The following is a 25353-nucleotide window of genomic DNA, read 5'->3' as shown; positions in this document are numbered from 1 at the left end:
TGGAAAGTCACATGCATGTAATGGTTTACACTGAACTTTTCTAGGTCATCTTGGCCATTCTCTGGCTATAACATCTAGAATTTGGTTTAAGTATAACCCCAAAGGGCCATAGTCCTTCACACTCCAATTGACATGTTAGAATATGGTTTAATTTGAGTCTACTCTTTTAACATGGCTGTTTTTTTAGATTATTTTTTGTTTTACTGCACTGCCAAAGAATATAATAGTATTCTGGGTATAGTAAGAAATGATAGTAGTTGCTGCCATACTATAAAAGAAACTGTGACAAAATGTAAAAACTTTAGCTTGTTCTAAGTAAAATGTTGGGCTCCCTGGGAGGAAGAGAGGCAGATTTGAACCCCAAGAGTTACCAAGAACTGAGACCCAGAGGCCAACTTGAGACAAGGCAGGACAAGGGCAGCAGGCACCGCTGAGCATCTGTTTTTAAACTCAGATACATTTAAAGAAACACCATTTTTGCACAGGAAGGACAGTTATAACCACTATTCTTTTCAACTCTTTGGAGAAAAAGATGTTTACACATCTATACAGAACGTAAAATGTTTAATAAGTTATATAGATTTCCTAGTTATTGTTTCACCTTGTGTTAATTCTCTATCACCTTTCGAATCCATACCTATAAAGTTAACTTTCTTCTTTTTCGTTTTAGAGCTTTACCAAATATGTGGATTAAGACGTTGAGGCTGTTTTCCACGAGTGCTGTCACTTATTCCTATTTTTGTTTATGGTCTCTGGATTGATTCTTAAATTTAGAAAAACTTCCGTATGCAAAGGGCCTTCATATATATTCTACCTTTTGATCTTCCATGAAAATGACACTTGCATTAGGCATTCCATTTACATTATGCAACAGTAGAGTCAGTGAAATTCACTTATCACCTAACATGCACACACACATCATAAAAAAAATAAGATACAGGGTTTGGATCATTTTACCTTCTGCCTGGAAGTCTTATAATTACCATCCTGGCATATTAAACTATTTCCTAAGTACCTAAGAAAAGTTAAGGTCATTACTGGTAAATATCTCCAAACTCAGATTTCCTTTATTACATATGAGTTATTGTTTCTCAGAAGCCTTTGAACAGAAGAATGTGAGAGAATTGCTCTGAACCAGTGAAAAAGACAAACTACATCCACTCACTATGTCAAGGGCTCCCCTATGTTAACAGCTGGAGATAACTTAGGCTTTCTAAAGGTGGGGCTGCTTTAGATCTTAAAACAATAGCACAGAGAATAAGAGACAAAAGAGTAAAACCAGCCATTATATTAGCTTAACTGTCCAAATGCCAATGTTCTAACTCACTGAGATACTGATGATCACAGAGGAAATGCAATGAGGAGAAATGAGAATTATCTTTTAAATGCTACGTTACATTGAAAGCTTCATGTTGACACCACTTAGGGGGAAAAGGGAAATAAGCTTAACATTTAGAAGATGAAAGATGCTAGGTGGTCTGCAAGGCAGCAATTATAACGTTATGTGAATGCTGACAGTCGAAACAGCAAACAGTGCTGAGGTCCTTTACACACTTCCTAGGCACGCCGCTTATTGTTTTTTGTTGTTGTTGTTTTTAATGAGCTCTGAATAAGAATCTGAGCTTTTCAGAAACATGTGTCACTTATTCAAATTAGAGTCATAAAAAAGCCCTGTTTGAAGAATTGGGCTCTACCAAAAACATTTTGAAAAAGAAAATGAAGGTCATACTGGCTCTTGTTTTACCTTAGAGAAGTATCCAACCAGATGACAGCCCTTTTCATCATTTTTTGTAAGGACATAAAAAAGGAATGGCTCGACATCATAATACAACGTTTTGTGGTCCAGGAAGAGCTTGGCTAACAAGCAAAGGTTTTGGCAATAAATTTTGCTCATATTCCCATCAACCTAGCAAAGAGAAACAGACAACATTATTTAACATAAAAATACCACTCAAAATAAAATTGTTTCTTTTATACGGTATTTTGGAAAGTATATAATTTTATTTCCAAATCCCAAACTGAGCGATTAAAACACTCCATTAACCAAGTATAAAGTTTACCAGAAAATAGCTGTCATTTGGCAAATCAGAATTCCACCTTTTCTCTTAAATTGGGGTACATTTTAGGTAGCTTAAATTTCTCTTTACACTACCTGAAGAAAGGCCACACTGCTAACAAAGAAGTAATTTTTATTTGCAATTTATTATGAGCAAAAAATGATTAGGCAGGTCCTCTCTGTTTGAACCAAGTAAATTGGAATTAAAGAAATGTAAAACGATCAAAATACTGCTCGAGGAAGTTAAACTTTATGTTGCTTTCAAAAGGGCTTCACATAAAAATAAAATAAATAAACTCTATTATCCTGATTCCTTAGAAGTGTGGATTAACAAAAGAGGCTTCCATTTTGGTTTTATTCCAAGCATCATTTTAAATATAATTGGAAAAGATAAAATTTCTGTGTTGGGAATACAGAGAAAGTGAGATGAATTTCAACCTACAATAAGTACCATGATTACAGTCTACTTCTCTTCAAAATAAAAGAATCAAGCTGTGATACTGACGGTTAGAGACAGAAGGCTAGGCACAAATGTCAATTTCTTTGATCAAATGTAGTTACTTGTTGAAAACAGAAAGCACAGCAGATTCCAAAATTTCCCTAGCACTTTTCTTAGGGGAAATGGATGTTGGCTAACCAGAGCTCTTTAACAATGAACTTGACCGTTCTCAAGTCTCCTGTGGACCATACAGGTTCTCATACTGCAAATTATTTTTAGACTTCGTATAACTATTTCCCTTGGATGAGACCTAGGTCCCACACATGGCAACATAATCAAATATGGGCAAGGGGCACAGAGGATACAATTCTCTCTTTAATTAAAGGAAGTTTTTATGTATTTGGGAGGATGGTCCTTTTGGAAATGGTAGCATATTACAAAAAGACAGAGATAGATGTATGTATCCCTGAACCAGAAAAACAGAGAGATGACAATGCTGAAGCAAAATTCTTGTCAGTTGTGAAAGGTCTAAAATGGCATGCTTTCAAGAGGGATAAATAAAAGATAGGAAAGTAGTAATCTGTGATTATTATTCATTTATTTTATAAGTTACTTAGGACACTGCTAAGAGAAAATTTCCTACATGCTGTACTCTTAGTATTAACTCAGATTCTAGAATAGGGACCTTGGCACTTATCCAATCCAACTCCTTCAATAATTTTTATGCATAAATTTTACAGATCTGCTTCTGATTTTTCCCCTTTCATCTCTGCATGGTCCCCAAACCCCTACCCTGAAATAGACCATTCTTATCAGGCTAACAAGACTGAGTCTCTCTTACCCCTGAGAAGACTCTCTCTGGATTTATGAGAGTTTCACCCCCTCAGGCAGAGTTATACTCATTTATTTAACAATTACTTAAAGCCAACAATGTGTTTCACCCTTTGAGAAACAATGAGACAATGATTTTCATTTTCTTTTGGTTAGAAGAAAGCTTCCAAGGCATTAAGAAAGGTGCCAAAAGTTAAGTGGAACTTGTGACATTCATTAATTAAGGTTCAACTGAGAGCAGCTCTGTTGTCTAAACCTGTTGGGGCTGGCCAAGTAGCATCCCAATACTAACAACAGATGACAGCGACTTGCATTCGGCTTTCTCGTTAGCCCAGTGGCCCTCACTGGGGGTGACTTTTGTCCCCCAAGGGACATTGGCTATATCTGGAGATGTTTTTCGTTGTTCTGACTGGAGGAGGTGCGGTGCTACTGGCATCTAGTGGGCAGAGGCCAGGGATGCTGCTAAACGTCCCACAATGCACGGGATGCCCCCTACACCAAAGAATCATCCAGCCTGAAATGTGAACAGTCCCCTGGTTGAGAAACCCTGTGCCTCCTGTTTAGTAAAAACGAACATATTACCAAATCTTCCTAGCAACAATACCCTTCTTCCTTCAAGCTTGCCGAAAGAGCCTGATATAACCAGGAAGAGGAGCTTTAAAAAATCATAAGATGGGCTTTCCTGGTGGCGCAGTGGTTGAGAGTCCACCTGCCGATGCAGGGGACACGGGTTCGTGCCCCGGTCCGGGAAGATCCCACATACCGCGGAGCGGTTGGGCCCATGAGCCATGGCCGCTAAGCCTGCGCGTCCAGAGCCTGTGCTCCACAACAGGAGAGGCCACAACAGTGAGAGGCCCACGTACCGCAAAAAAAAAAAAAAAAAAAAAAAATCATAAGATACAGTTGGAGTTACATGCGTTCTCTGATGAGTCTTGGGAAAAAAGTAATGGGCCCAAGACTGTCTGAGAGAGGAAGCCTGGTCCATGAGAGAAACCTATGTATGACCCTCCCCTACGTTAAATTTAATGCAAGACATTACAGACAAGAATTAAAGAGAAATGTGGGGCAGAATAATAAATTTCCAATCTGAACAACTCAGAAAAAGAGAATCCTAAAGTAAAATTGTATTTCAGAGAAAGAAGATATCATATCTGCTGTGCAAGGAAGGCTTGCTCTGAGCATCCAGGAATAAAAGCAATGTACCAAGATGGGTAACAGAGAAGAAAATAAGTCAGGGCAATGGAAGTGCTCAACCAGAGTGAGAGAATTAAGAAGGCCTGTGACTAGGCAATAACAGGAAAAAAGGCATGGCCTCCTCAAGGTACAACTGACTCAGCTAAGCTGGATCCCTGAAACTGACAATAGAACATGATGAAACAATGAAATGATATAGCAGCAAAGACCTTCTGCTACTAAATCATTTCTGAAAACACAAAATGTCTTCAAGAACACACAATGACAGACACATGGCCACAAGGGGTTCGTGTGAAGAGCAGAGCTCTCCAGGGGTGGCCATCTACCCAGATGGGGGTCGGGGGAGTCCCAACATCTGCTGGGGTCTCACCAAAAGGATTATCTACCCTGCCAAGAAATGGATGGAAACACAGGTGGTTGTGTATTGAGGAGATATGTACAGCTGCTCAATTCCCTGGAAGAGTGAGCACCTGCCAGACATTGGCTGGAGCTGCTGAACAAAGCTAATTTCTCCTGCCAAAGAAAGTAGAATTTACGAAGAGCTGAGGAGACCATAAATTCACTGGCGAATATATCTGGTGCAGACAGGGATTTGGGAGAAGACAAAAAAGTTAATGTGATGGAGTAGGAATTCATCATCAATCTCAACGGTTGCTTAATATGGTTAGAAAAACATTCCAAAACATGGAGATATTTGAAAAAGCAGTCTGAATTTCAGTGCCAAAACTGAATATACTTTGTACCTTCTACGAACAAATCAGTACATAGTCAACAATTAGAAACACTAGGTTTCAAATGCTGAGTTTTTTATTTATACATGCTTACCTCAAATACTGAAAGGTCTTTCCTTCGGTAAATTTCATTTGCTGGAGGATGAAACCATCCACATTTCCTTGAGTGTCTTAACAAAATATTTTTACTTTTCATATATTTAAGACAGAATTCACACAGGTAAAGCTTTGGTAATCTGTTGAAATTTTAAAATCAAAGAATATAATCAGATTGACTATACTCCTGGGGGAAAATATTAAATATTGTTCTATTTTCTCTAAGCCATAAAAAGGCTGTATAATAGTATTTGAAAGAAGTAGTTTCAACAAAAGAAAAAGGAAAAAGAAAGCCAGTAGTAGAGTGTACAAAACTCATAGTATTTTTCAATCTAATAATATTTGCTGCCTTTACTTTGTGAACAAATAATTTGTTTCCTTAGAAATGTCCTATAGAAAGAAAGGTTTTCGGACTTGGAACTATGACTCTAAAAACAATGGCGTCCGGTCATCCATGCATATTTTTTAAATTTCAGACTTAATGTCATAATTTCAACAGTGCGTGTAATCAGTGGTGTAACTATAACAATCTTTTACTCAGAGAGAAGTGAATTCATTATTTTTAAAATGATCTGTGTACTTATAAGGCAGAGAAGTCCCAGAATTTAGTTGTTTCCATTTCTTACGGATGAGGTAACTTTAAAGTTATCATCAGTTGTACATGGTCTAAAGGAGTAAATATAGTCAAGTCAAAAGACCTTATTTGTTCCTACCAATTCCACCGACTCTTTGAATAACATTAGACAAACAGCTTTCTCTCCTCTGCTGGCTTTTTCTCCACCTTAAAAATTATACCATTTTTTACTTGTGCCCTATCATGCTTGAGTGGATATTGCTAATATTTACAAGAGAATGTTTAAAAGCACTTTCAACGTCTTTGGGGTATAAAAATGGGGAGAAGTGTTTTGGGAAGAATTAGATACAGACTCATCACAGTAATTTCAAATCTTGGATTCATATGCAAAATTATTCAAAGCTCTTAGAACACATGATTTACAATTACCCATACAAGTAAAAGCTCATATGTGTTTTTCAAAAGTTTTTAAGGAACATACAGCTAAGTGATATGAGCTGGGAAGAGAAACCAAGACTCCTGACTCTTAGTTTGTCACTTAACTTCTAGAACACCCTCCCCGTTTTCTCTGATGATTGGGCAGACACCCAAGAGAAAGAGAAAAGGACGATATCTATTCTAGAAGAAAAGCAAATTTGTGATTACCAGAAGCTTTGCAGGCTAAAATATTTGAGAAGATACTAATAAACTGTGCCCTGACATACCTGAAGGAAGAAATCTGTTCACAAGATACCCATTTTTAGATAAATTAGTTCAAGACAATTTCACAGCTAATCTTAGTTCAAGACAAAAGAAAATTCTAGTACCATTATTTTCTCTTCAGTTTTAACAAGTTAGTCACAAATGGCTCTAAAAGTCAAGATTTGGGGAAGGGTCTCTTAAGGCTACCCACGCCCACCTACTTTCTCCCATTTTTCCTTCTTTTGCTATAATTTCTCTAAAAAAACTTGACAATAAAATGCCAGAAATCAGAGATAAAAGTAACAGGCCTAATTAGGAAAACGAAAAAGGCAACTGAGAAGAAACCACCAAATGTTTTACAACGGCTAATTTTTTTTCTTGATTTGGTTTCTTACACAAACAATACTTCCCCAATTAACCAGAGAGAAAAAAACGATCTAAAAGTTAAAAGGCAAAATTTACAACACCTGTGTAACTAAGGCGTATAAGGCATTTACATACAACAGTGAATACTATAAGAAGGTACTGGCAAAAGTAATAGTTTTGCAAGCACTTAGACTTGACTATCAGGACAGCCCTGGTGGCACATTGGTTAAGAATCCGCCTGCCAACGCAGGGGACGTGGGTTCGATCCCTGGTCCGGGAAGATCCCACATGCCTCAGGGTGACTAAGCCCGAGAGCCACAACTACTGAGCCTATGTGCCGCAACTACTGAAGTCCACGCGCCTAGAGGCCGTGCTCCGCAACAAGAGAAACCACCGCAATGAGGAGCCCGTGTACCACAACAAAAAGTAGCCCCCCACTTGCTGCCACTACATAAAGCCCACACGCAGAAACAAAGAACCACTGCGGCCGAAAGAAAAAAAAGAATTGACTATTAAAATTTATGTCCTAAAAATCACCTAATTCCAGCTTTAGAATGTTCCTTCCTCCCATATGAGACATTAAGGTTGTATACCTGCCTGGCTTATTCCATTACCTTGCATATTCCTGTGGGTAAGGCGAGGAGTACCAGGTTTGGATTTCATATTTCCCAAATTCTATTACAGAAGGGTACCGGCCACAGTCTTCTACTCCACTTTCACACTCTATTTTCTGTCAGACAGAAAGAAAACAAAATATGAGGATTTCTTCACTTACATTTTGGTTCTTTCACCAGTGGATATGAAAATCTATCAAGACCAGAATCGTAATTGTGAATTTTCATGTTGTTGAAAAAAAACATTATAGGCCCTTGTGAAATAATAATCAACTTTGTATAAGATTCATATATAAATACCCTAAGAAACAGTATTACCAAGATAGGAAATGAATACCTGTTAATACATACAAATGTCTATTGAACTAAATTTAATGATCTGCTACAATGTATTAAAACTGAGGAAATTATAAGATGATGTGGCTGTTACACACTGTCACACTGTTACAGTCCCCTGTTCCTCCACCAAGTAATATTTAACCGGACTGTAGATAAATAATCAATTGCGAAGTTTGCAGTTTGATTCCCATCTCCTTTTACTCCGATGCAGGAGGTTAAGAACTCTGCTGGCCTGATTCACTGTGGCATTCCCTGGGTCTAGCCCAGTGCCTGACACAGACAAGAAATGTTCTTGAATGAAAACGCCAGTGTTGCCAGTTTGGAAAGAAAGGGCCTTGGATTTAGCAGTAACTTTCAGGTAATTGCCTGCTGTTCATCACGTCTATATACGAACGCCAGATACGGTCCCCCCAAATGGTCATATTTAAGGACTTCAAATCTCAGTGATGGCAGGGCGGGGTGGGGGGGATTTAACATTTTATCTTAGCCAAAGGAAACACTACAAAGAATGCAGAATGAGGAATGGAAATATCCAAGGGCCCCACAAGTAGAAATAAGCACAAGTATTTAGCCCAAGTGGCTGCTACAAAAAATAAAGCTTAAGAGCCTATAGATAGCCCCTACTCCCCCAAAAAGGAAGTGAGGTGGGGGTGGGAATCTATCCATGAATATGGTGCCCTGGAAACAGAATGTGGTCTACTGACAGAAGAATTCACAATCCATAATAAATTTGTCTTTCAGAAGTCCAACAGCCTTTCCTTTCAATGTTTTGCTGACAATAAGCTATGTAGAGTTAACATGTTAAGGGGAATCATTTAAAGAAATTACTGGACGATGAAAATAAAAGTGATTACAACTGATCATGCAACACAATATTGCCTTGGCCAATGCCCAACAGTTAAAATCAGGAGACATTTTTCATATGGCTGGCCACCTGTGCTGGAAGAAAACATCGGTCAATTTAAAAGTGATGTTCTTCTTTTTGTGAATGATTTAAAAGGACTATTTTCTTAATTTGACCAAAAATAATCAGAAATCTATTCCTTCACCCCTAGAAGCATTTTTCAAAATCTGCCTCAATAACTGCTACTCTGGCCTATTCTGTGAGACCAGCTGAGCCATTACCAACTTTTAAGAGTGGAGGCAACACTATATAAAGTGATTACTTTCGAATGTAGAGTCAACAAAAATGATGGTAACAGTTAAAGAACCACAAAAGATTTTGAGGGGGATTCTTTATAAAATCAAGGCAGTTAATTTCATAGTACTCATATATAAAGGTCACGTATTATCCTCATTACTAGAATGCAGTATCCTGGCCTTACCTCCCAAGACAGTTCCTGGGCCTGCTTAAAAACATCCAAATCCTCTTCAGTAACGGTATCCTTGTTTCCAATCACATTTATATCTGTACTTTCTTGTTTGATGCTTATTTTGATTTCTGTATCTGTCATTTAAAACCAGCAGAAAGTGTATTCACTGACTTGCATCATGAATAACCACCATATAATTACCAAAATGGCACCAAATTACCAAAGTGGGCAAATATGGATTTTTTTTAAGCTTTATTAGCTTTTACATCTAAGCACTGCTCACAGATCCAGCAGTACCTTTTCCCTGCTGTACCCAAATTGTTATTTGAATCATCGCTGTTGTCATCTTTTTATAGCTTCAACAAATAAATGACGGAAAGAGCGAGCAATACAAAGCAAAATCATAGTTTTCAACCAAGATTAGAAGGCATATCAATGTCTAGGTATAGAATTCCCATGATGACGTTTGAGATTATAAAATCTACCACTTTGTCCAAATGACACATTTTTGGCTTTTGTTTCATAAAGGGTAGCAAATGTAACGGGCCAATTTGTTAAATGAATTCATGAAATCAGTTTTCTCCCTGAGGTGAGTACACACACAGACACACTCACATCCAAAAGCACACTTCACAGAGTCACAGATCAGGCTTTGTTGAGAAGGAAGCAGGATGAACTTTGTCATGAGAAAGCAATGGACAGAGGGAGACGAGGAGCTGATATCCCCGCTGCCGGAAGCACGGACAGCACATGGCCACGCAGTGCTGTGGCTGAAGAGGTAGCACGGGGAGGAACATGGCAGAGGCGTTAACAGTGGCTACTCATGCGGGACTACAAAGCCATAAGCAATGCTACGGACGCATCTGGGGGGGTCCTAGTGTCACTACAAATGGAAATAAGTCATAAAAAGTGGGAGAGTATTAGTTGGAAAAACAACATTTTGGAAGTTTAGTCAGCATTAGAAAAAGGTCAAAGTTTCACTGCTTCTGTATGAAAGTGAAGTGAGAACAAGAGAAATAGCTAAGACCTATGTGACAAATAGGAATTGACTGATTCTTTTTTTGGGGGGGTTGGGGAGAAAGGGACGGGACGCAGGTTTGGTTGGAGCTTTGACCTTTTGCTTACCATCATCCTGATCAGGTTTAATCCTTCCGTCTGTCAAGCTCCCCTTCCCTGGTGAGGGGGTCCCCATCTGAGGGGTCACTTTATATTTTAACCTGCCTAGCATCCTGTGCTTTTTAAGGAAAGTTGTTCGCTTGAAGTGAGCAATTGCTTTAAAAATACGTCCTCTAGCCATCCCCCAGCTAGAGGAGGAGGGGTGAGAAATAAATCTACTTCTAATATCTCTTTTTCCAAAGAAATGGGCTTTTGATTTTGCCGTGGAAGGGAATTCGATTTTACGACGCATACGTTTAGGTGGTGCATAACTTGGGTGTCCCTTTTGGCGAGACTGTCCCTGAGTGGTATAGATATGAGAGAGCCCATCAAAGAGTGCCTTCAGCTGGCTGTTATTAGTGAGACTGCTAAAGGAGGGCACACTGGACTGGCTGGAAGAACTCTGGGGAGAGGTAGAAGAAACAGAAGTGCTGGACTTTTGTGAACTGGGGCTCTGACCAGAGATGGGGGTTGCGGGTGGGAGTGAAGAAGGTGGAGGTTTTAGCTTTTGTGTGGTACCTGGAGCCAACACATGAGAAGTGCATGACTGTTTCTGAGAGACCTTTTTCCTTGGACGATAGTGCTTTGAAAAGTCTATTATTTCACCTCGTGATCTGCGACCATCAGGTGATGGTGTAAAAAACTTAGTAAGGCCATCAATGAGCCCTTTGGTTTTCTTGTTAACTTTAAGTGTAGAGGCAGAAATGTAGGTGGAGGTGGTGGTGATTTTGGTGGTGGCACCAGGCCGAGTGGGGTCTGTAACAGCCAATCTGCTGCTTGAGTCCTTCCCAGATGCAGCATGACCAGATGAAGGTGTGGTACAGACTTTAGTCTTTTGACCCCTACCAGGTGACCCCCTTCCTGTGAATGCATTCATGGATCCTTCATCACTGGTTACAGACCTAGGCAAAAATTTAGAGAATAGTATCAGCATTTAATAATAGAATTATAAAGGTATCTAACACAAGTTTATAGCAACTAGATGCATTCAATGTGCTTAAACTTAAGAAACTGAATTGCAACCCTAAGCGCTGCTTGTGTGTGTGTGCCTCCACCTAGGTGTTTCTCTGTTGAAACAGGTTGTAGCCCCTACACTGGCATGTCATGACTCTCCCAGGGCCCATCCAAGAGGTACTGAAAGAATCATGTGGAACCAAGGGTAATATGGATAAGAAAATTTTTGAAGAGACTAAAAGCTCACCCAGTGCTTTTAAATAAAAATGTGACCCCTTGTGTCGTCACAAGTAATTATGATTTCCTGAAATGTCTTTTTTAAAGTATTAAAGGAAATAAGTCATAAGTATTATCTAGAAGCAAAAGAAGAAGCTTATCTAATCTCTAGTTAGAAGTAATTTTAACTCAAATGGAAAATTTATATAAATAGAATTTGGTTACATCTATAAATTAGTACATCTTTTTTTTTTTTTAAAGAAAACATTAAAAGATTTCCACTTAGCACTTTATGCTTAGGATGATAAGATAACCAATAATACTCTCTAAGTAGAGGAGACAATTAATTACAGCATAAAATACTGCTGAAAAAAGGACAACAATAGCAAAAAACTGAAGAAATGATTAAAGAAAAGCTACAGCGGGTCAGACATGACATGGAAAGTCTGGTGAAGAAGCAGCACATTTACCATAGTCATTATCAGACACTTGGCATCAGAATCTGTATACACTGGTTCTGACTGCTGTTTCAGTTCATTTGATGCTGGTTCTGCCCATACAGCTGTGTGGTCAATGGAGACCGGAGGTCACTCCCCTAGCACAGCTGCTTACAGGAATGGCAGCTGCCTGCCCTCACCTCAGGCTAGGGCTTGGAAAGCTACCCATTTTGCAGCAGAATTTTATTCAACAGAAACATTTGCATGTGAATTATGGCAGTGCTGGGGCCCAAGAATGGAGCTTAAAAATTATCAACTGAGCTGAAGGCTAGTAATGATGAAATGGAAGCCTGAAAATGATATGATCTTGAATTATAAAAATATCTTAAATAATTACAAATAGAAGAGCATAGCTTAGTGGTCATCCTATACACAGAGATTTAATGAATAATTCTGGCAGTCAGCTAAAGGGGAGGCTGGCGCAGATCAACAGAGTGAGCTACTAGGCTCATCCAAAGCAGCTCAACCGCCAGGAGCTTCACCCAGTGCCACCGAGTCAGCCAAATCAGGTTAGAGCTAGAGATCTCTAGTGTCACAGTGAGAGTTACCAATAAACTACTCAACCAGGCTAAAATGTTTCACATCAGAATGCTACATTTGGACTGTATCTGGAATCAATTGCCCAGAAAGGATAATACGCTTATAAAGCATGTAAAAAGGAAAACTCCCTAGACTGTCTTAAAAATTCCTAGGCTCAAAGGACAATTTTGGACAAACAAAAAGTTAGGATTGGTGCCAGATGCAATTTTCAGCTGTGTCCTTTGTTTAGAAAGTTATATCCTAATTTGGTTTTCTTAATTGGGCCCTGAGGATACAGTCCCATTTCGGGAAAAATGCTTACACTGGACGAATGCAAAAACATATAATTTCTACTTCAAGAGATGCTAATATGAAAGATTTTATTCATCAATAGGTTTCATGTTCGCCTCTAGAAATTAACACAAATTCCATATTAAGATGTCCACCAGTTAGAAGGTTTTCATAACGTTTCATAGAACACTTTAGAAAGGAGCATGCATTTTTCTATTTCTCCTTTGGGAGATAAAGGTGCGGGAGAATACTGTTTTTCTGAGAGCAGGTAATAAAGTGAATTGCTTCAGATAAAATTAGGGGGGGAAGAGTAAGCAAGTGAATTAGACACCTGGTGTTTCTTCACTGTGTGTGCAGAGCTGTATTCATTTCTACATCACAGTGACCCTTTCACTAAGCCTAAAGAGAAGGGCAACGGTCTTATTGATAGAGCTGCTTCAGATATGCAAGTCTACTGATTTCATTTCTAAACATCTTACCTAATGCTGATAGTCAGTCAGTTCTATACTCTATATAGGTTAAAAAAAAAATACATCCATTTCTCCTCTTATCTTTTCTCTACTTCTCCAAGTAACTCCTGCTAAATGTTCTACTTGGCTTTAAAGGCATCTATGTGGCAACAGGCTAGAGGAAATGGGGCTATCATAGTAGAACTGCAGGCTACTGCAAATATATTATTTTGTCTGTATGTTTGCACACATGTGCACATACCAAATGGTCTTGTCTAACTCTCTGGAGGCAAATTAGGACAGTAATTTGCAGGTTTCTTAGAAGCTCCTATTTCAGAAAAGGGATCTTAAAAAGTTGTAATACTAAATTAGCCCAGAAAAGAGAAGTATTTTTCTAAAACGTTATCTGGGGTAACAAAAGAGAGTCACTAGAGATGTGAACAAATCCCTCTCTTGTTTTAAAAACCCCCAGAAAAAATATTCATATAAGTAAGCTCTTCTAATGTTCAGCCAATAATAAAGTAGACAGAATAACTGTTTCCAATTCTTACATTCTGCTTCTATCCTGCTGCTTGAAAAATGTCACTTAGCATCACAGATACTGCCAACAGAAGACCCCGAAATGCCAACTGTAATTTAAAATGTTATTTTCAAAAAAATTTCCACAGCTTATGCAAAAGGAGAAATAGTCCTCATCCCTTGAGTTTGTAAAAATGATACTAAAAAGATAATGGAATCTAAGGGGGTTACAGTCAACTATATCTTAAAGCACAACATTAAAGATTTCTTTTGATAAGATCTCAACCTACAACAATCGTTGCTTTAATTTATTTTTCGGTCGTCCAATGGGTTTTGCATATCGTCGTTTTATTTGTGCAGCTTTCTCATGAAGTAGTTTTCTTCCCTTTTTCTTTGGTCTGCAGACTTGGCAAATCCACATCCCTGAATTAATATATATATGAGAAAAATATTTTAATGTTTGATTTTAGGAGAGAGATTAAATATAAACTGCAGCTGTAATAAGCTGCCCAAGGATGCCTGTATGCAGAAATTGACCCTAAAAGATGGATCACTCCCTTCTGTCATTCTCCTCAGGAAGTTGTCATTAAAAGTCAATTTCCCCAGGGTCAAGGTGCTGAGAGCAGAGGGCTGGACCCATCTCAGAACTCTTCCAATAAGGCTTTTCCCAACATGTCACCAAGCTTCCCTAGACCATGTAAACACACATGAAAACCCAATCTTGTCATATTATATATCTTTTGATTGGAGGGAGACATTTTCAAGTCAATTTTTTTTTTAAATTTCCGGGGAAAAAGTATTTGTTTTGTCTCTCTTTGAAAATTTCCTAACTAAATTATAAGATATAGTTTTTAAAATTAAAACTTAAAATGTTTAAGTACTATGGAGCTACAATAATTAAAACTATGCACCTGGCATATGGAAGCAGGTCAATGGATAAGAACTGAAAGGCCAGAACAACTGAAAAGTTTAGCATATCATGAAGGCTGTATTTCAAATCAGTGGGGAAAGGATGAAACGATTCAGTAAAGGGTGATAGAACATACAGCTGTCTATCTGGAAGGAAAATAATTATTTCCTATCTTTTATAAACACAAATTCTAGGCAGATGAATATTATATGGCAAAATTAAATGTTACAAGCACCAGGAAAACTATGTGGATATTAATATAATCTAAGCATGACTGACATGTAAGACTGAAGCCATAAAGAAAGAGATTCATGGATTTGACTACATAAAAATATAAAGAGCTTCTGCAAATCAGGACGAAAAAAGTGAAAACCCCAATGAAAAATGATTAATGAATAAAAACAGGTACTTTACAAGATGATATACAAACAGCCAATAATCAAACACAAAAAAAGTTCAATTTCATTATTTAAAGAAAAAAATCATCAGACATCTTTTTTCTGTTACCTAATTGGTAAAAATTTTAAATAATAACACTGTATTACATTGAATCTAAGATACCACTGACTATAAGATGCATCTGATTTCAAAGATGTTAAAATGTTTTTTTAAAAAGTGTGTCGTAGATTCAACGAAATATAGTAATAGTGAGTGCTGGTCATTTATACAGGGAAACAGGTATTCTCATACACTGGTGGTTGGTCTGAAAACTGATACAACCTTTCATGTACACAGTCTTTGATCCAGCAATTCCTCCCGGAGGAATTTATCTTAAGGCAATAATTGTGGATGGAAAAAATTGGAAACATTTGTAATATCCACAATAGGGGATTGGTTAAATAAGTTATTCTTTTCTTTACATGGGGTTGCAAAATCAATTATGTTCAGGAACCACCCAGGTATAATATATGCGACTGAAGCAAGCTGGAATGTAAGGCAACAGGTTGCAGTGAGACTGAGGCAGAATGGGGCACTGACAATTCAAATGCAAAATTTAAAAAATATTGCACCAGCTCTTCTGTAACGCAGTTAAGAGAAGTCTTTAAAAAATATATAGAGAGATACAGATAGATAGATGATAGATAGACAGCCAACAAAACATTTCTGTGGCCCACGGTCACCAGGTTTGTAACCCCTGCTCTATGTACTATGGAGTTCTACACACTTATTAAAAAGTATTTTTAGAACATTTAATGATGTGGGAATGTGAGAAGCTATTGTTAAGAGGGAAAAACCATAAACATGTACAGACTGTTCCATTTCTTTTTAAAGGGGTGGGTGGGGGCAGGGAAGGAATTTCTAACTGATTGTTCTTATTCCTTTTTGTCAATCTATATTTTCTACATCTTTCACAATGAAAATGTATAAATTTTGTAATAAGAATGCAAAGTTATTTTTAATGTTTAATATATTATCATATGAGAAAAAGAAGGCTGAGCTTGGCTGACTACCTGATAAACAGAAAAGAAAATCCATATTCTATATGGATATATCCATGTAAGATACTTCAGATCCTCATGTTCAAAATTATCAACTAATGGCCAAGAAAATGGTGATGGCTCCTATCATAGGACTTTTCTGGAGTCATCATTATCACCATCATTGAAAATAGGTAATTTCTTACCTCTGAACACTGTACTGAATAACATGGAGAGTACTCTAAACTTTTGACCTACCTAAGCTAAACTTATTCTAATAGGGGAGTGGTTTCAGGAGAGGAATGGTCTTTTTAGTCCTGTGGATGAATTAGAGTATTTATCATATACATTACCCCCAAACTCAATGCTTTTACACTTCTCTGCTCACAACCTGTACCAAACCCACAAGTATAGAGAAGGTAGGAGGGATGAAAAAAATGCTTAAGGAACCTGTATACTTCTGAGCTGTCAGACATTAGGACAAGGCTAATGTGTACATAATAAAACACATTTTTAAATATGGTTTAAAAGTTCACCTTTTGGCATTCTGGAAAGTGGGGGATCACAGCACTCCATATGGAATCCTCTATCGCAGGAGTCACAGAAAAGCATATTATCCTGCAATATAAAATATTAGAGACTAACTGAGACTGAAATCAACTGTAAAAGGCCACAAATTCTTATGTTATCCAATTAACAAAAACAAAATATAAGGAAGGAGCACCACGATCCCTGTTGAAATGTATTTAAACATTTAAAAATAGCAACAATCTATAAAAATGAAAAACCTTAACACTGAAAACTAACAATTTACCTGGAGACAGACTACTGAGAGCCATACTTACTGCATTTTTGCCTTGGATTCTACATGCACTGCATGTCTTGCATTCGATGCACTGCCACCTTAAGGCCTTTACGTTTGTTGTTAATTCAGGACAAAATTTCAGACAGGATGGGTGTCCTATAAGAATAAAAAGCAAATTGCTTTATGGGACTGGTGCCTTCAATTTTTTAAACTCCCGTTCCCTAATATTTAATAGATGGTGATGATGCCAGCCAAAGAACCTTAGGAACTTGAAAGTACAAACAGATCAAAGAGGGAATTCCCTGGCAGTCTAATGGTTAGAACTCCGAGCTTCCATTGCAGGGGGCATGGGTTCGATCCCTGGTTGGGGAACTAAGATCCCCCGCAAGCTGCATAGTGAGGCCAGAAAACAAACAAAAAAACATATCAAAAAAATATATATGTATCAAAGAATCCAAATTACACTTTCCTTTCTGTCTCCCCCGCCCCACCCCCATATGTGAAAGAGTGACTGTACAAATGTTTTCCCTAAGAGAAATTTGGAAAATTTACGCCAATTCTAATCACAAGTCTTGGAGAACTTGAAGATAACGTATGCTCAAGATCATGTTCTCATGCCTGTGCCTTCTGTTAAATCTCTTGACCTCGCCCTCTTCATCGATCACCATCTACTCCGAAGTTTTCTGGCTTGCCAGCCTGCGAGGAGAGTGCCGAAGTTCAAACAATTCCTGCTCTGAGTATAATGAAATCTTAAAACAACAGTTAACTAACTAAAAATCTGCGGCTGCTTAACATAATACAACAAACAAATGGAAAAAAGAAAAAAAAATCCAATAGCATACAAAGAATGTCCCATTGCTGGGATACACAAAGAAGAAACTATTGCCATCTTGCCCCTGGGACGCTGAACTTAAAATCTGTAAGTAGGAGTAGAAACAGTGAATTTGGAAGTTGCAAGATCCAGGCTAAATGGAATATGCCAAGAAACATACCCTTAGCAAGCGTTCCCCCATTTTTCTGAGTGTTCAGCTTTTCTGCACTGTTTTGGACACACTTTTCATCTAGCAGCTCTCACCTCACAGAGGAAAACTGGAGACCCTGAGGGGCAACGCCATTCAAGGAAGCCGGCCAGGCTACGCTGAATAATAGATTGCTCCAAAACGTTTCGGGAGTGTGAGCCTAGACTCTTTGGAAGGCAGTTCAGTTTAAAATTTGATGGTCTTTTATCACATAAACCCAAGATCTCCAAATTTGATTTTACTTTTCTAAATCTGGTCTTAAAACAGTAAGAACGTTAGTAAATCCCATGTGAAAGAACTTATTACCAAGCTGCAAAAGAAACCTGAGGGGTAATAAAAAAAAAAAAAAAAAGCAGATCCTGAAATTTCAAAACTGTTTTATAATTTCCTGACTTTGGCAGGCTCATTGTTTAAATATGTAGTTTGGCTTGCTGCCAAAAAGGTCCTCCTCCCTAAAGCTTAACAGGTGCTTCATGAAATTCCACCCACCAGGAGACTTGGCTTTTTGAAGTAAAAACATTCAAAATCAATCATCAATACTGTTAATAAAAGCACACTATTCCTGAGTTTAAAAAAAAAATCTAAACATCTGTATTTAAGATGTTGAGCAAATAAAATGTTGTCATAGGATTATGACCTCAGGCAGGAGAGACACCCAGGCAGATGCATTTAACCTATGACACTATTCTTTTACAAGGGCTTCTCTCATTCAAATGAATGTGGGGGGGAAGAGTTTAAATATATAAAAATGGTTATCAATCACCTCTGTCTGCTCAGGAACAGCAAAGACAGCTTGCTTTTCGACTTTAAGAAGTACACTCTGAAGGGGGAGGGGAAGTTCTACTTTGATCAGGTTTTTCCCCCCCCTTAGGTAGTAAGGGGGGTAAAAACTCAAGTTTTAAAGAACAGCAATTTAAATTCCACCCTTAAAATGGGTCCCATCAGCTTAAAAGTATACCATTTACTTCTCTTTTTTTCTCCCTTTTTATTACTTCCTGTAAGTCATACATCACTAGCACATATGACCTCAATTTCATGCACTAAATTTTTCTCTACATCAAAATCTGCTTTTGTACTTTATAGCTCAATATCCAGCAACTAAGGTAATTCACATCATATTATATAGCTTAGTATTTATTCTCGCAGATATCTTATGAAAAATACTTTTTAATAATTAATTGTACATTTTGAAAGTTAATGGATTTCAGCCACTTTTAATCAAGAGCAAGGAATATGTTTCCTCTTATTGCTTTCTCTCAAAGTAATATTATATCTCAACTACTACCACTTAAGCTACCCTATCAAACTCTAAAATCTTCAGCCTATCTTTTCTTTAGGCAGCAATCGTACCTTTATTTAGCTCAAGAGAATTGGCCATAGATCCCTTCCAGCTCTAAATTTCTATGATTCTGTAAAGGATGCTGAGAGATGAAGAAACATTTCCTCTTTACTTTCTCACGGCCAACTTTAAAATAACACAAAAGACTGTAACTGAATCTTGACATACTACTACACAATCTATAATAATTAGATAAAGGACAACAATACTATTGATAATGCAAGTCCTTACCTCCCATTTAGCCATTCCATAAATTCAACAGTTCCCCCTAAAATTTGGGTTCTCTCTGATGACACAATTCAGGGCGGTTTACCCTTCTGGAGTTTGTTTTATTTTTGTGGTTTGCAATTTATCTGATTTGAGAACATAATATATATATTCATTCACTCATTCATTCCTATTACCAGCACATACTAAGCACTGGTAGCTTATAACAGTTTTATCTAGCAAAACCAGAGGAGTATTGTTTAAAATTAAACAAGTACCAGTGAGACCACAAACCAGTAGACATGATTTTTGGAGTAAGTACTATGGGAGAAAAAAAAACATGGGCTCTGTAGTAGACAGAATAATGCCCCCCGAAGATATCTATACTGTAATCCCTATAACTTGCCATTATAGTACCTGACATGGCAAAAGGGGCTTTGCAGACGTGACTAAGGGTACAGGCCTTGAGATGGGGAGACTATCCTGAATTATCTGGGTAGGCCCAATCTAATCAAGAGTACTTAAAAGCAGAGAATCTTCCAGCTGGGTTAGTAAGATGAGATGAAATGAGGAGGAGGAGAGGTTCAAAATAGCAGAAGGACTCCACCCAGTGTGGGGGAAGCCACACACAAGCCAAGGAATATGGGTGTCCATTAGAAGCAAGGAATGCCGTTCACCTGACAGCAAGAAAATGGGGATCTCGGTCCTGCATACGCAAGGAACTGAATTCTGTCAACAATTTTGTGGCAACGTGTTACAGCAGCAACGGAAAACTATGAAAGATTCAAGATACTCGGTCCCTCGGATTGGCTATCTGACCAACCATCTGTCCATCTGAGACACAGTGAGGAAAAAGACAGACATTTCAGATCACACAGTCCACCAGGAAAGACAACCATTAGACAAGAATTAGGATGGGGTGGCTTGGAGATATGGGTAAATCTAGCAGGAGGTTAGAGGCAGGCCTTCCTAAAGAAGAGACCCAAAGGATGAGTGGGAACAGATGGGACCAGAGGGGGGAGCAGGGTGGGAGAAGACGGCGTGTGCAGAGGGAGAGGAGAACATGGTGACATTCAAGAAGAGGAAAGAGGTTTGCTATAACTAGTGTGAAGGGGATGGTGATGTGCAAAGGGGTCAACAGGAGCCCAATCCAGAAGTGTTTTGGGCTTGGATTTTTCCTAAGGTTAACTGGTGGACACTAAAAAATTCTGTAATTAGATTTACAATTTTAAAAAGTAACTTAGGCTTAAGTATGGAAAATGGATAAGGGGAAAGAGGGTAAATATTAAAGTTAGGTTATTACAATAGCAGCTCTGAGCAGGTCTGGTGCGGGTTATGGATATACTGAGGATGTAGGATACATATTAGGACGTAAAACCAATGCATTTTTGGTGATTTCTTGCTATGAGAGAATAGGACAGAGGAGGGCTTGTAGAACTGAATGAGTAGCTGGTGGGATGTCATTTGCTGAAATGGGAAATCCCTGAGGAGAAGCAGGATGTTGTCTGTTTGCTAAGATTTCTGTCGTTTTTATTGTGGTGGGTGTTTTCCTGGGGGGAAGGAGCAGTGTAAGGTCCATCAGCTGCTTTGGATATTATCTCTGAGGAGCCTGCGGGGTGTCAAGTGGAGAAGTTCTGGAGGCATTTATATCTAACGATCTGGAACTCAAGAGAAGCTATGAAGCACAGTGAGGAAACACAGGGCCAAGGACAGAATCCTGAAGAAACTATGAGGGGATGAAGAGAGGCCAAGGAGCTCACAAAAGATCTGAAAGAAGTGGTAGAGAGAAAACACAGAGAATATGAAATCACGGAAGCCAAAGGATGAGAACATTTCAAGGAAAAATATTCTCAACAAGTCAAGTATGGCTGAGAGGAATATTTGGTGTGGACTGAAAGATGTCCATTAGATTGTGACCAAAACTTAGAAGGCACCTTTAGATTTTGCTACATGGAGGTCACTGTTAATCATACCAGCATAAGTTTAGTGAAGTAACAGGATGGAACAAGGCTTCTGCTTCCTGTTACTCTGCTTGGATGGTCAATCCAGCTTTGGGCTTGTGGAGAGTGGGGCTCACCAACCCTTCCTCCTCCATCCCTGTCTATTCCTCTTTGGAGTCCATCTTGAGGTTTCTTTCTAGTCAAGGGTCTCCTTCCAAACCTAATTATTTCTGTATCTACTCAGTCTGAAACTGCATGACTAACCAACAAATCCCTGGGGCATTTTCTCACAGTAACCTTAAGAAACTAGTGATTTAAAAAATAAACACACACACACACACACACACACACTATACACACACCGGTATACCCGTATATTACACCACCAACAAGCTCACTCTGGGAACAGAAGGCAGGCAAGTTTTGTTTAGGGTTAACATACAAATAAAGACGAGCCCAGGAGAGACTTCAGGTCTCCTGAGGGTGGGCTGACATTGGACCCTGTGGCTCTGGCTCCCTTTACTGTACAAAGGTGATATTCCATCTCTCCCAGCTGCATCACAGCAGCCTTGCTGTCTCCAGTGTCAATGAGCTTCCACTTAGAATGATGCTATAATTTTGAACTGTGCACTTATCTTAGATTTGCTAATTTGAAAACACACATGCACACAACTAATCTGTAAGTAAGATTTAACCACCCAGCAATCTGAGCAGCAGACACAAAATTTCATTTGGTATAATATCTAATACTTATGTGAAACTAATTAAAGATAATTTGGTCTTAATGAGGCAAAGAGAATATAACAGTGTTAATTTCAAAGTAGGCTGATCCATGAAAGTCAAGTAAAATCACTTCCTAGTCCCAACATTTCCACAGACCTGAAGACTACGTAATGAGTCCCACATTCATTTTAGTGCTTCGAATAATCTTTCATCTTTGGGTAATGTTTTATAGTTACTGATAATCTTCACAGCATTATCTCACTGGATCCTCACAACAGCCCTGTGGGATGTGGGGTGCAGACGTCACCCTCTGAATTTAACAGATGTCTAAAGCTACAGTTCCATAGCCAGCAAGCAAAGAGGACTGGAACACCACATTTGGGTCTCCTTGTACTATGTACCTCACTTCACATTTTTACTACCTGCAAACTTGAATTATTTTTTTCAAAAGAACTTCCAGCAGGAAAAACATAGTTAAAGAATATACTGCCCATTTGCAGCACTGAGCCATCTTTAAAAACACAGAAATTTCTAATTGGCTTTACTTTATGATGTAAGCAGAAGGAAACACTTATTACTCAGGTCTATGAAATCTAAGCAGAGTCTAAATGTGATATCATACAAATGGTACTTCAGATAGAGGTGACTAAAAACCTACAGGAACATATGGGAAACACATTTAAGAGTGATTCTCCTTATGGGCTGCCATCTATATTTCCTTTTCTGGGTTTTATACTGCTATGGGTATTTTTTTCACAGAAACATCTTACATTAGGGATTCCTTTGATCATTACAAACAGTCTCAATGCAATCCCAGAACCAGTGGACTCTCTTGAGTGTGAGACAGTGGCCACTTCCATGAGGCCAACCAGGGCTACCAGCCACTCTGTAATTCCCACTTCCGAAACTGAACTGGACCATGACAATGGGGATCTCACCATTACTGGAGGACACCATTGAGCCAGCGGTGTCCAGCCTATTTTATTCTTTTTCCCTTATAATCACCAACATGTCACAACAGAGCATTATAACTACAAAATCCCTCCAAGCTCTCCAAGAAGAACCATATTTTATTTTGATCCTTCTATTTCAAGACTAGCAAATTACAAAGTCCACTCATCTACCAGATGAAGTAAATGTCTACAGTGCATCTCCCTGAGTTTGGAAAAAAAATTTTTTGGGGGGGAGAGACTAAACTAGCTAAATCCAGACTGGCACAGTACACTCAAGGGAAGATGAAGTGAACCTTAACACTAGAGCCAGATCACACTGTGGAGTCCAGAGAAGTACTCCGAGCCGTCCTCTACCCTAAACAAAGGGACATGATGACCCCAGGGCTTGAATTTCTGCCATGACCCATATCTCAACTCCAAAGTCTCTAGCTCATTCTACCTGAAGGGAGGAGGCTCACAAAATGACTCTGGATAGAAGCCTTCTAGATAGCATCCGAAATCCATTCTTCTCCATTTGTTAACACATTCTTGGCCGGAGACATATCACGGCCACAGGCGTTAGTTTCTGCAAAAATCCCCCAGTCAATAATGTGTTAAAAGAGAAAATAAGAGATCATTTTTGCAAAGAGAAAACATAACACTACACCTATACACCCTGGAAAAGTAAGAAACTTCAGGGGGAAAAATATTTCAGTGACCTCCAAGTATAAAGGAAATCAAACCTCTCCTTTGGCAGGTCTTCCATCTGGGAAAGACGAAGGGAGATTGATTACATCAGAAAATCTAAGATCTACCTGTTTAGAATTACAAGCCTTTATACCCTGTGAAAGAGGCCTTGAAGTTATGATCTAGGAGATAATGATCTCTTATCAACTCAAGTAAGTGTATCACCAGAGGTAAGGAAATATATGAAGGGAACTTTTCTTTCCAGATTTAAGTATGTCTTTAATCTGTCTAGGTGCCCAGACAAATAGATACTCAAGAAATGAAACAGTTAAGGGTGTTTTTAAAGTACCACCTTAAAAATCACAAAGGGTAAACCCTAGACAAGAGAACACCACTAAATTTATCAGGCAGTTACACAAAACAATAATTCATTCAGAATGAGCCTCGTGGGAAAACCCAAAAGATAACTACAGAGTCAGAACTGATGAGTGAGGCACTACCTCGCCAGGATAAAACAAGGAGATTGCAGGAGTGAAATTTATTAACCTGAACATACAGATAATGTTTCCATGCCCTTTTGTCACTAGCTATGATACCATGGGCAGGTGAAAGAGTTTTAATGAATCTGTAAAGCCCATCAAAAAGACTGTCAGAAAGCATTTCTCAAGCAGAGTTTATGTCTAATTTCCAAGGCTCTCTCCTCTTAGTCAGGTTCTGAGAGCTGCAGAACCACTCAGGGCCTATCAAGTTAAACCTTCACAGGAGGAGGAAGAATCATCACACAACAGTACCATTCGTCAGTGTGAAACATTTCCTCTATCCAACCAACAAACAGCTGTCATAAATGATAAGATTTTAAATTACTTGCAGCAATCAAGAAAAATATCAAACATGCCAAACAACAACAAAAATCCCACAACTGCTGACATTTATAACACACTTACCAGAGTTGTTGTAGACCTTATGTTAGGCTATTTACTTGTGTTCTCTCCTTTAACTTCCATACAACCCAAGAGGTAGGTGCCACCATTATCTCTAGTTTTCTAATGAGGAAACTGAGGCTCAGAATGGTTAAGTAACTCATTCAAGGTAGAGGAGCTGTGGCTGCCTTTCTACTTTGCTCTTAACCACTATACTAAACTGACTTCCTAAATGAGAGTATGCTATTGTGTTCTGCAGATTTGTTGATGTTTTTAAAGAATTAACTGTAACCAGAGAAATACTTGGTAATTAATTTTAAAATAACATTTTGGGGAGAAAAGTTTCAGTAGGCTGCGAGAAGAAAATTTAAAGATTAACACAGAGATTAATTTTTAAAAACCCAGTAACTGCTACTCACTCTGTTGAGAGAGATACGTATGGAGATACACACACACACACACACACACACACACACGTGTATGTGTGTGTGTGTGTATACATACATATAACCATATATATCTCACCTGGGCAACTTATCACCTGCTTAACAGGAAGGAAGATTGGCTGGTAAGGCAAATTCTTTTAGTGTAAGCACAATTTGAGTTTTTTGGGGATTTT

At 38.4% G+C, this 25353-nt stretch overlaps 1 protein-coding gene across 5 annotated transcripts in view; it reads right to left on the bottom strand.

Moving 5' to 3' along the window:
• KAT6B (lysine acetyltransferase 6B) overlaps positions 1–25353 on the bottom strand; it is a 185526-nt gene that overhangs the window by 43214 nt on the left and 116959 nt on the right. For 3 of the 5 annotated variants that reach the window (XM_089897235.1, XM_022590928.3, XM_089897234.1), the window contains exons 5-12: positions 17008–17123; positions 16699–16780; positions 14125–14257; positions 10360–11291; positions 9247–9368; positions 7583–7698; positions 5346–5487; positions 1745–1906 (exon numbers count right to left, since the gene is read on the bottom strand). In XM_089897235.1, the coding sequence (XP_089753361.1) occupies positions 1745–1906; positions 5346–5487; positions 7583–7698; positions 9247–9368; positions 10360–11291; positions 14125–14257; positions 16699–16780; positions 17008–17123 (1805 nt within the window). The remainder of the gene's footprint in view (positions 1–1744; positions 1907–5345; positions 5488–7582; positions 7699–9246; positions 9369–10359; positions 11292–14124; positions 14258–16698; positions 16781–17007; positions 17124–25353) is intronic. The other 2 variants (XM_089897236.1, XM_089897237.1) reach the window with 2 other exon arrangements.

Source organism: Delphinapterus leucas, chromosome 16 (assembly GCF_059928025.1).
Source record: "Delphinapterus leucas isolate spDelLeu-1000000601 "Yukka" chromosome 16, BTC_Dleu_Yukka2, whole genome shotgun sequence".
Taxonomy (NCBI): Eukaryota; Metazoa; Chordata; class Mammalia; order Artiodactyla; family Monodontidae; genus Delphinapterus; species Delphinapterus leucas.
This window is presented reverse-complemented; position numbering and strand designations above follow the sequence as displayed.